Source organism: Euprymna scolopes, chromosome 7 (assembly GCF_053919585.1).
Source record: "Euprymna scolopes isolate OS-2025 chromosome 7, ASM5391958v1, whole genome shotgun sequence".
NCBI classification, from domain to species: Eukaryota; Metazoa; Mollusca; class Cephalopoda; order Sepiida; family Sepiolidae; genus Euprymna; species Euprymna scolopes.
The window spans coordinates 22,438,946-22,451,809 of record NC_136488.1 but is presented as its reverse complement, the minus strand read 5'-3'; the positions used below and the strand labels follow the sequence as shown (position 1 = coordinate 22,451,809).

The 12,864-nt window shown below is 34.8% G+C and overlaps 2 protein-coding genes across 3 annotated transcripts in view; one reads left to right on the top strand and one right to left on the bottom strand.

The window, feature by feature from the left end:
- The window catches only part of LOC145279633 (monocarboxylate transporter 2-like), a 160,751-nt gene that overhangs the window by 121,984 nt on the left and 25,903 nt on the right, over positions 1 to 12,864 (top strand). For both annotated transcript variants that reach the window (XM_080130856.1, XM_080130855.1), the window contains exon 3: positions 4,324 to 4,467. In XM_080130856.1, coding sequence (XP_079986982.1) covers positions 4,324 to 4,467 — 144 coding nt within the window. The remainder of the gene's footprint in view (positions 1 to 4,323; positions 4,468 to 12,864) is intronic.
- LOC145279634 (uncharacterized) overlaps positions 8,124 to 12,864 on the bottom strand; it is a 32,468-nt gene continuing 27,727 nt past the window's right edge. Inside the window, exon 2 of the mRNA XM_080130857.1 lies at positions 8,124 to 8,733. Coding sequence (XP_079986983.1) covers positions 8,195 to 8,593 — 399 coding nt within the window. The 5' untranslated portion in view covers positions 8,594 to 8,733 and the 3' untranslated portion in view covers positions 8,124 to 8,194. The remainder of the gene's footprint in view (positions 8,734 to 12,864) is intronic.

Genomic DNA, 12,864 nt, shown 5'->3' with positions numbered 1-12,864 from the left:
GACGTCTTGATAGGGTTGTTTTTTCTGCCCCACCCTTTCTTTATCCCTTGTATCTAATTTATCTTTGCTAAACATACAATTAGAGCTAAGGAGAAATATACTTTAGAAGTGTATTTTGGTCTTCTCTTTGAAAGTTTCTTTTTAATGGTTTATGTTTAAACTATAGGAAAAAAACTTAACCCTCAGCAATTAATAATGGCACTACGTTCGGTGTTACTCAAAAGTGTTATATATATATATATATATATATATATATATATATATATATATGGAAGTGTGTTTAAAAAATATTCAACAGAATGTGTATGCATAGGAATAAGGTAATAAGCAAAAAAACAAACTACAAGAAATATCTGCCAATCATTTTTCACACACACACACACACACACACACACACACACACACACACACACACACACACACACACACAAAACCGCTTACCTATTTCCAACCTCGTTTCTCTCCTACCCTAAGACTCTCCTTCACTTTACCCCCTCCCCCTCACAACCTTGCTTTACTTCCACCATCACTTCCAACTTATATTATTATATATACTTAATCTTATTCTATGAAATAAATGGTATTCTTGACAAAGTTTCATAACTGAAACAAAATATCAAACCTCTGTCTATATAAAAAGCCAAGTACGTTCAAGGATGGAGTACTGCTGCCACATCTAGGCATGAACTGCTAAAAACAGCTTATCCTTGACAGAATACAAAATAGATTTCGTAGCTTAGTGGGCGATGCCCTTTGCTCTTCCCTGCAACCTCTCTCCCACAGAAGAGATATTGCGAGCCTGTCTTTGTTTTATCATTATTTCCATGGCAAGTGCTCGTTTCGGCTCCAATTTCTGGTCCCTCCTTGCAATCTTTCACGAAAAACACCCGTCTAGCTGAAACCACTGTCAATAATTTTCCCCACACTTTATCTGTGCCTAAATCAAAGCGTAAATTTCATGAACAAAGCTTCTTTCTTAGAAAAATCAAAGTTGTCCTCGACGGTCGTACATCCAAACAATATGACATAAATGCGGGAGTACCTCAGGGGTCTATCCTTGGACCTCTATTATTCCTGATATTCATAAATGACCTCCCTGATAAAATTGTTTCGGAGATGGGTATATTTTCCGATGACACCACTCTCTATAACAGATATGAGGGGAAAACAAATGAACACATATCCAAGGAAATGGCAGAAACACTAGAGGATGACATCCAATCCGTAGTGGAATGGGGACAAAAATGGTTGGTCACATTCAATGCTGCTAAGACTAAGCTTGTTTCCTTCAATAACTACAAGAAACCTTCTCTACCACCAATAGCAATGGCGAAGAAAACATTGCCTGAAAGTACTTCTTTTAAACTCCTCGGCCTAACGTTTACAGGGAATATGAACTGGAATAGATACATTGAGAGCATTGCCAAGGCTGCTGCAAGGAAGGTTGGCTCCCTCTACCGTGCTAGAAAACTACTTACGCCTGACAGTATCCTATACGTCTATAAGGCAACCATTCACCCATATATGGAGTACTGTTGTCACATCTGGGCTGGTGCATCTGCTGCTTGTCTCTCGCTCCTGGACAGGGTTGAAAAGAGAGTCGCCAACTTGATAGGTCCTGAACTGTCATCTAGGCTTCAGCCTCTGTCCCATCGATGAGATGTTGCATCCCTCTGCCTGTTCTGCAAATACTTTAATGGTGAATGCTCTGACGAACTGCAAACACTTGTACCTCCCCGACGTAACTACCCCCAACAAACCCGACAAGCTACTAAGTCTCATCCCTTTACAGTAGAGATCCCTAGGTGCAAGAAAGCCTTTTACTCCAATAGTTTCTTCCCCAGAACTGCGGGTCTTTGGAACTCCCTTCCGGGATTCTGCTTTCCCAACTGCAATGATATGCAGAAGTTCAAGTGTAATGTTAACAAACATCTTTCTACTCTTCTCCCTTCATAATGACCCCGCTAATTAAGTCCCTAATAGTAGCCCCCTGCTTCAAAGTGGCACTGTGCCTTGTTTGGGGTGAAAATTGAATAAAAAAAAAAAAAAAAAAAGAAGTGCACGCCTGTAGAACTCTCTTCCGTTTACCTGTTTCCCACCTGACTACAACTTGGATGTCTTCAAGTCCAACATAAACAAATTCCTGATAAACCGCCCCCTTAAGTAAGACACTTTATCAAGTCTCCATTATTAACGATTACTATGATATTATCCCATATATTATTGTACACGCAATAACCCTTATCCCTGAGTGGCCTCCAGGCCTTGATAAGTGGTGATTACCATGTAAAAAAAAAAAAAAAAAGAAGTATGATTCTGTGTTAATTTTTCCTGTTTGGTTTAATTTTAGTGTATATTTCTCTTATCTACATCCGGAAGAGAGTGAAACTGACAAAAAAGTTATTCACTCACTTATTTATCAGCAGCTTCACCCATCACATAGTTTATATTCAAGGGAGATAATCAGAATGTTTTTTTAAATGTCATTAAAACTGGACTTGTCTTTTGACTAGTTAGAATGACTATTAATTCTTGTCAACTCTAGCATCATATTTATAACGAAGGTTAATATTTTATTCTTTTTTTTTTTAATTGATAGTAACTTTGCTTAGTTTCATGATCGCTTTTTTCACATGTTTTATATTGCTTTTTTGACCAAACAATTATTTTCTAGTCATTGGACTAATTATTAAAACAAAACTTTTATTATAAATGTATCAGTCACTTATAATTCTATCATGGCACTTTTTTAAAACATATTGCACACTATACAGGTTATTCTATGTAGGACGCAATTGCGGTAGAAAAACCGCTATAAAAGGATGTAATGGGAAGCACTCAAGTATTATATGTTAAGGTCTTAGTTGGATCTACCCACTTCGAAAATGAGTTCGTCCAGGGGCTATAAAAAGACATTATCAGAGTCATTGTAACATGTAATGTTGAGTTGTTTGGGATCAGGTGTTCGTGTTTGACTCGACAGAGGTGTACAGGATCGTGTCATATCGAATTGACAGAGTTGTTTGGGTTCAAATTGACAGTTATTCGGATCGTTTCAGGTCACATGGGTGAAATTGTTTGGAATCTTGCTGGAGCGTGTGGACGAAATTGTTCGAGACTGTTTATTGTCCAGTTGAATTGATAGTTGTCACAGTCATGCTGCCACGTGTGATAATTTTCATGTTTTCTTTTGTTTCTCTTCCCTCATGAAGCAACAAGAAAGAGCTGGAGGATTATTGGAGGCCTCTGTTTGAGAATGAGAGTACTTACAATGAAGAGGCCAAATGGATCGTAAATGTTGCTAAAAGCAACAAAAACAAACTAGAATATATAAATGAAAGAGTCATCAAAAAAACTAAAATGTTCAGGTCTGCAGCTTTTCATTTTTTCAATCTAGCTCATTCAAACAGTCATTAGAAAATGTTAGAAATTAAAAAAAATTAAAAAAAAAAAATTAAATTAAAAAAAAATTAAATTAAAAAAAAAAAAAATTATTATTTTTCAGTGCTTGGAAGCAAAGAATGATATGCACACATAGATGAAATTTGATTGCCCCACCCCGAACGAATTATTTGCCAAAAAAGTAATAACTTTTTAAGTTTAGATATTATACATCTAGAGTAATATCAATCAAGAAACTCCTGTGGGGTTTTGATTGCTATATTTTTAGTTCTCGCAAGGTATACATATACACAGACGTTTGCTGTTTATATAATAAACGAGACAAAATATATCTCACATAAAATGCTAGATTTTTGGTAATAATAAGCAACTTAAAACATGTTTCAGATATTTTAAAAACGTTGCTAATATTTGATATTGCATGAGTCACCAATGATATTGTGAAACAAGTGCATAATTAAGTTGTGACGTAGCAATCTTAGAATGGGTCAAAATCTTACCTGTCGATATTTATAAAGTATTCCTGAAGTTAAACGTTGATAACTCAAACCTATTTATCTGATCAGGCTAAAATTCTATGAAAATTCTGATCATGATGGAAGATTTTATAATCAAAGGTCAAGATCATATAAGATGGAGGCCAAGCAGTAAGTCTCTACAATGAAAAGGAACAGAATCATAGATTTTTTTATCAATATTTTTGAACAATTATGATGGTGATGGATGAAGTGTTATGAACACGAGGCTCAAAACATACAACAAAAAAAACATAGTTACAAATTACATCAAAAACTTAATCTCCTTGATGGAGGTAATCAAATCACATATTGCTAAAGTTAGCCCAATTTTAGTAAAGTTAAAAGGTAACTAATTCTTCTTGTTTTTTATGTATGAATTTTGATTTTGTCTTTTATTTTTCAGGAATCTTGGCTGGCCTGATCGTTAACCGGATTGGTGCCAAATGGACAACTCTTCTTGGTTCCATTCTTACCTCAAGTGGAATTTTTCTCAGTTTTTTTGCTCCGAATATGCTAATGGTAATACTAACTCTTGGAGCTTTAACAGGTAAATCTACAGAAATCAAATGTTACATTAATTTTATCTTTAATAGATTGGATAAGGGCTGTACCATTTTGAGGTTTCTTGAATTTTGCTAATTTTGATCAAAATAAAAATATACGTATGTGAGATACACTTCTATATATTATAAGTAAATGAACCATTGCGCAAAAGGTACGTTGTAAGTACAGAACCAATTTCTCAAGGTGTCACATACAGTTTTGACCCTCCTGACGTCATTAGTGCTACTTTCACCCATCCAGTCTATCAATTGGTATACATCATAAAGCTCCTATCCTGTATATCGACAAAAAGCCACCATTTGCTGGAATGAAAATTCTGGTTCTGCTAGTGACATCAAGGGCTCCCTGGGCTGAGATGGTGCAATCATATTGCAAGTGCAGCACTGGTTATTGCAATAAGGAGTGATCTTACAATAGAAATTGATGAGAACTAAATAGATGAGATATCGATGCTTATATTGAACCAAAAATATCAAAATTAATCATTTGCATAACAAGCTGGAGCTTACTTCATTGTTTGATCATTTCTTAAAATCCCTCTTAAAGTTCAAAAATAGGTCCTGCACTTGCAACCAAACTCTTATCCGTGTCCCATTGCTGCAGTGTTGCATCCTTGAGCCTGTTTTCTCTCTTTGATGGAATGACCAATCGTGGCACTCTTCATGAATCGTTGTCATTGACTCTGGTTCTACACCATTTTGAGCAACTCAGCCATTTTAATGTCTGCAATGTCCTTCACATTGTAAGACATTCTTGTTTTTGGTCTTCAACATCCTTTTTTTGCCAGGTATTGTACCAAAGAGCAGATCTTTTGTTAGGCCATCTGTTCTGGCCTGTTTTACAAGTATTTTAATGAAATCTGCTCTGACAGACGCGTAGTACTTATGCCCCACCAACAAAAACACCCCTGACTAACCTAACAAGCAGCAAACTTCCACCCCTACACTGTAAAGATCCCTAGATGCCATAAAGTCTTTTAATCTAATAGTTTCTTACCTTAAACTGCTAGATTTTGGAATTCCCTCTCAGTCTCCTGTTTTCCTGATTGTACAGACATGCAGAAGTTCAAGTGTAGTGTGAACAGACATTTCACTGTTCAACTCTCTACATAGTGCTCGTGTAGACATAGTCCCATACAGTAGTTCCAGTACATCCAAGTGATAAAATGCCTTCCTTGCTGAACCAAAAAATGAAGAAGCACTTTTACATAAATATATTTAATTACTACAGGGACCCAACAATATTTTTCGGACACTTTGAAAAAAATACTTCAAGGTGGTTACTAGTGCCAAAAACTTTTGAGATTGTAGTTGAGGATTACATTACTAGTGTAATCATTTTTTTTATTTGGCTTTGATAATTTTAGTTTTTTGTGATTTTTGCGAAAACTTGCACAACACTATTTTTTGGACATGACAAAAAATCAGATTTTATTAAGAGCTATGTTCATGTATATGTTGCTGTATGCAAATTTTTTGCTTGTACACTTAGCTGTCATCATTAGAATCAATTATCTGTTCTATTCTACTGGCAAAACAATTAAGTTTAATGAGGTAAAATGCATTCAAAAGAAGTCGTTTGTTTGGCATGGAAGAAATGGGAAGATGGCCTCAGCATCAGAAGGATTGCCATGGATTTGAAGCTGTCAAAATCAATTGTCGAATACATGCTAAAGACAAACTCCAATTGGAAAAAGAAGAGAGGACGGAAAAGATCAATTGGTAAGAAGACTGAAAGGAGAATGAAGAGGACTGTGACACGGCTTTTGACATCTGGAGAAAAAGTTACAGCAAGAAAAGTGAAGGAGAAATGTGAATTGGATGTAAACGTCCGAACAATACAAAGAACGCTGCATAGGATTGGTTTGACGTATGCAAAGGCTAACAAAAACATTACACTAACAAAGAAACACAAAGGAGCAAGACTGGAGAGTGCTAAAAAGTGGTTAACAAAGCATGTTGACATGTTATATTTACTGATGAGAAGCGTTTCAAGTTTGATGGGCCCGATGGATGGTGTACTTGGTCGAGAAGGGGTGAGCCTGTTGTACTGAACAGACAACAGATGGAAGGAGGAAGAGTTATGGTTTGGGTATGATCTTTGCTAATGGAAATATATGGTTGGAGTGGTTGAAAAGACGACAGAACAATGAAAGCTACAAACAGTTACTGGACAAGAAAACCCTACCAGGGATAAGAAGAGAGATGGGGAATGATTTCGTTCTACAACAAGATAATTGCAGCATCCATGTGTCAAAACTCATGATAGAATGGATGGCTAAAGTGAATATGACTACTTTGGAATGGCCTGCAAAAAGCCCAGATCTAAATTTAATGGAAAATATTTGAGAACGAATACTAGATGCCAAAAAACAACTAATAGAAACTCGTAGAGATGTTATGGTTCATATGTTTGATTATTATGAAGAGAGATTAATAAAAGTTATTGAGAAGAAAGGTGATATTACAGACTATTAACAGTTTTTCAACGATGTCCAAAAAATAATGTTGTGTGTGTTTTGTAAAAAATGATGAAAATTAAATATTTTTCCTTACCTAATCGATTTTCTTCCATTTTTATTACAGGTATTGTCTTTATATGTTTATGCTATATTATTGAAGGAATTTCACCACTTTATGGTACTCAGAAAGGCGAATACTAAAGTGTCCGAAAAATATTGTCGGGCCCTTGTAACTATTTAAGGGGAATCAAAGCAAACTAACTTGTAAATTAATTTAAAAAGTGATTAAAAATCTTGTTTGCTTTTTTAAACTGGTTATAGAGAGTTAAAAAAAAATTTTTTTGAACTAAAATAGTAGTAATAGATACTGCTGCTATCTATTTGCAGTGGAAGAGGATGAGTAGGAGTAGGAGGAGGCACTTTTGATGATAAGCACAGATAGTTAAATACATGCAAATGAGCATGAAATAGAAAGCATATAAAATGAGGGCAGTATGGGGGTAAAGCAACATTCAGAAGGAGAGGGGGAGATACAGACAAACATTTGGTGACACATGGATTGTTTGGTTTGTTAATTTTAAATTACAGCTTATAAGAACAATAAAAATAAAAGTCTTTTTCTTTTTAATATAACTCTGACCAGGGATTTGAAAATATTTTAACATGTATTTTGTCTGATTAAAATATATAGGGTAACAAACATCAATTAATTAATCTCTACTACTTTACTTATATATAAAGACACTTTTTGTGTGTGTGTGTGTGGGGTGTTTGCTTTGGACTCAGAAACAGCTGGGCCAATTTTTTGGAAATTTCACACAAATCTACTTTATATGTCTGACAGTGTTCCTAGATAAGTTTTTATCAGAATTATCCCAATAAGTCTCAAAAATGGATAATTGAAAAAAAAGAAGGAACAGTTCAATTGTGACCAAAGTTAACACCCCTATACAGTCTAACATCACAAGTACATTTTAGAAATTTTATCACTGCACAAGTAGAAGGACCCACCATATAAAATCAACAGTAGGTTCTTTGATAAAAGAGGGGCATGTTTGAAATAAATGTTTTGGTTTGGAGCACAATTGATTCATGATACTTAACGGTTGCATTTTAAACTTTTATTCAAGCGAATACAGGGTGTAGCAATAAAAATGTCGTCCTAAAGAAAACAACACTACAGCTTTATTTTAAAAATTTTATTGAAAAAATCAATTCAGGTAACCTGATTTTGTAGTACAGCTGACATTTATTCAATGTAGCCACCTTCGGCCTCAATCACCACCTCGATACGGGTCCAGAACTGAGAGCATCCTTTTTCTACAAGCGCCGGCAGGAGCTGGGTGAATACTCGGCAGATGGAAGCAATCAGGCTGGCTTTGGTGTTGTAGGAGGTCATGTTGGTGATGTTCTTGATGTATGAGCAAACAAAGTAGTCCAGCAAGTTAAGGTCGGGAGAGGAGGTGAGCCAGTCAGAGAAGAGTACAAAGTCGTAGCACGCCTTCTGAAGCCAAGCCTGGGTCTCTTTGGACTTGTGGGCTGGCGTCAATATAACCATAATCTTTGTTTTCTTCACCCTGAGCATGTCTGTTATTTGTGACAATCCAACAATGCATTTTGAGAGTGTTGGCAATGGTCCTGTTGTCATAACTTAGATTGGCAGAGAGCATGAGTTGTACATCGGTGCATCTCCGATCTCGCTCGTTGAATATTGTGTCACTTTCAGACATGACAGAAGGCTTCTATTGCTTTTGGGATTTGTAGACAACTGGCCAACTAGTAGATGGTCTGCAACAAAAAAAAAAACCTGGTTTTCACTAAATGGAAATGGAATCATGCTATCTTTTCTAGGGCATCAGTTTTATCGTTCCACTCTGTATATAAAAATAATTTTATAAAATCAGCATAAGTTCTCTACAGTGAAATATAGATTACAATGTATTGGAGATTAAGTCACTGCAGGGAGAAATGTCAAGCTCTCTCCCAGTGCATTGTAGTGGGTCCCTGACTCGAGCAGGTAATCAATCGATTTAATTGAAAACTGATTTCAATGAAAATAAAAGTATTAGTAGAACATGCATTGATCCTTATTCAATCCTGGACAACGTCCAGTCTCCCTGCTAGTATATAATACATCAGGTTGGTTCAAAAGGTTTTGCCGGTTTATAGAAGAGGTATTTAGGCTATTGCAATTTATTTCATGCATATTGTTATTAATTAAATATATCATCATAATTTATTTATAATTTTTTCTTGCAGATTATTAAAGTGTTATTCATATTTTTCTGCAATATTTTCACTCATGTTAATTTGAAAATGATTTTCTTAAGTCAAAAGAATGATAATCATCTTCCATCATGATAATGCTCCCCTTCACACAGCACTACTGACCAAAGATCTCCTAAGAGAATTTGGTTGGGGAAATCTTGCCCCATTCTATATATTCTCCTGGCCTACCTTCCTTGGATCATCACTTATTTCAAAGATTACAAAACCGTTTAGATAATCTTAGTTTAACATCATGAACATGAGATTGAACATGAGTTAGATTCATATTTCACATCAAAACAAGCTCATTGACAGATGGAATCAAGTTATAGAGCAAAGTCATTATTGTTATGAAAAAAGATTTTCAAAAGAACAGATTTTCATTTTCAAGATAAAATTTTAAACAAGCAAAAACTTTTGCATTGACCTGATAGATAGATGACAGATAAACAGTGAAAATAAGACAATTAAGTTAAGTGATGTAATAAATATAAGTACATCCGGGTCTTTCCTCCTGCAATGTTTTGATTGGCTGATTAAGCCATAAACATCATGTGGTAGAGACATTTAGGAGAGACGTTGAAAGGTATGCAAGCCTCATACTTAGAACTCTCACTTTGACTACCCCACTCATTCCATATGACGACATACCAGATTTATTACTTGGACTGAAGCAAGACCGCTCAGCTACTTCAAACAATATTTACCCCTTTTATAGGATCATATCATAAAAATAAATTGCAAACTAAAACAAAGATTAAAATGTAAGTTTCTGTAAATATACTCAAATATACAAATCGCTAAATATTTAAAAAAAATGTATTTTATGCCATTAAAATATATATGAAAAAATCATAAAGAAATAAACATTGATTAATTCAATATTATTGTTGTTATCTCTATCCTCATAAAGTTTGTATGTAATTTTATGTACAGGATTCACTCCTAAACTAATTAATCGATTATTATAAATTTTGAAAAACAGTTGCTAGACATAAAGGATCCAAATGTGGGTTATATTTAGTTCAGTTTAGCTTTGTAAGAAAATTAAAATCTTTGGGAAAATTCAGATACGTATTATTTGGATTCATCAAACTACTATTCTCATCTTGAGTGTCATTTTCACAATGTTTCGACCAATGTATCCTCCAGCCTTCTTCTCGTGTGTCTTGTTGAACTTACGGAATTTGAACAAAACCCTTTATTTACTTCATGGGGGTAGCATTCTCTTGTTTCGTCAACCATGACTGGATAGAGGTCTTAAGTAATTTGTAATTGTATTTTTTGGTCACTCATACTGAGAATTGAACCTTCAACCTTCAAGAGAAGGTCACTTTTATAATTGAATTTTTTCAAGTACTCTAACCACTGCACCACAGATCCCTGCAGTTACACCTGAATAAGGTCGAAGGTTACATCAACCAAAACATTGTAACCTCCAACTTTCTTCATGTGTATCTTGTCGAACTCGGAAATGTTTCTGTTGAACTCAGGAATTTGAATGGAACCCTTTATTTACTTTGTAGGGGTAATATGCTTGTGTTCCATCAGCCACTTGATAGAGGTCCTAAGTAATTTGCAATTGTATCTTTCAGTTGCTCACACTGAGAATTGAACCTTCAACTTTCAGGAGAATATCATTTTTACAATTGATTTTTCCAAGAACTCTAACCACTGTTCCATGGAATCGGAAGAATTCAAACAATATGAATAACCAATCCTCATCTCAAAAATTCAGAAATGTAAAATTCAGATACATCTGATATTTTTGAAATTTTAACAATAGGTATTAGACATTAATTAATAAATATTTTCACAATTTCAGTTTCTTTGAAGCATTTAAAAGAGTTTATAGGGGCATATATCATGCCCCTATAAACTCTTTTAAATGCTTCAATCTACTATACGAAAATTAAGATTTGCACTGAATTGTATCCAGACACTAATTAAATGAGATTCTCTGAGTTTCAGTTTTTTTTCTTAATACCCTTTAAGCTTAAGCCTTAAATTTGAATCATTTTCTAGAACAAAATTCAGCAATTTATGAAGATCGTGGTCATGAAAGAATGCGAGAAAAATCTGTTCAGCCATAAAAGTAGTTTTGTGTTGTTTTTGTTAAATGAGAAATCTATTCCATTAAAAATCCAGTTAGTATTATGCATATAAAATTGAGAAAATCACGTTTGAGAAGTGTTTACATTATGCTGTAGCAAAACAAAATGGCGATTGAATTTGTCCTGTTTATCTAACAATAACACTCAAATTTTAACACAAAATGATTCTTCATTTAATATTTGTTAATAATAAAAAGAATTAATGATATTTAATGAAAACAAAATAAAACTAGTCTTAATGCATAAACAGATTTTTCTGGCATTCTTCCATGACAGATCTTTATAAATTGCTGCAAAATCTTTCAATGGATTTTGATCAAAATTAGAATAAGGATTCTAGACATAAAGTTTATTAGCATTATATCTTAATATATCTTGAACAATGCTCCGTTGAGGTTTGCATTTACAAATATCCATGGACTTAGAACTAACTTAGATGAGCTAGAATCATTTCTTCTAGCAAACTCCCCGCCAAGTGAAACTAACTTGTACTCTTCCATTTCCTCTAACTACTTTATCATGTCTGGTTATCTTCTCCTTTTTTTTTTTTTTTTTTTTTTACACAGTGATCACCACTTATCAAGGCCCGGAAGCCACTCAGGGATAAGGGTTATTGCAAGTACATCACGTTAGTGAGGAGATTTTATGAAGTGTTTAATTAGGGAGGCGGTTCATTAGGAATTTCTTGTAAAGACTCTGATAGACACATGCATGGACTTGGAGTCTATATTCGTAACACCCTTCTTATAACTACAAAATCAAAACTAGAATCAGATGACCAGGCCTTCATATGCTTTAGACTAATTTTACAGCATAGCATTAGCTACCTGTATTTTCTTTATCATGCTCCCTCGACCCAAGACTGTACTCTAATCAATCACGTCTCTGACAGCATAGATGTAGCACTCTCCCTAGACACTAGCGCCCAACTACATGTATTTGGTGACTTTAATGTTCACCACAATAATATGCTTGGCTTCTCTAATTACACTGACACAGCTGGTAGCATTACACATAACTTTTCTGTATTCTATTCCTTGACACAGACAATAACATCATCATCTCAGATAGTCAGGACCAGCAAGCCTCACTTCTGGACTTATTTCTGATCACAGTTCCTAATGATTGTGTAACAAATGTCCATTGCCCTCTCGGGAATGCTGATCATGCTGTGATAATGATAGACATCACCCTAAACTCTCGACCTGAAGTTGAAAAAACGCTGCTCAAAATGACAAGGTACTACAATAAGGTTGACTGGGATGCCATCAGAGATCACATCAAAGATGCTCTATGGAGAAACATATTTTGTCTTCCTGCTGAACAGTGTGCAAATGAGATCACTGAATGGTCTAAAGTGGCAATTGAAGCACATGTTCCCACGTGGAAGTTCTATTGTAAACCCCACTCTCCTCAATGGTTTACTTCTACTTGCACAGCTTTTATTGCTCAAAGGCAACATGCATACCATATATTAATCCGACATAAGTCCAGTACAAATAGACAGAAGTTTATAGAAGCTAAAAGCAATTGTAAA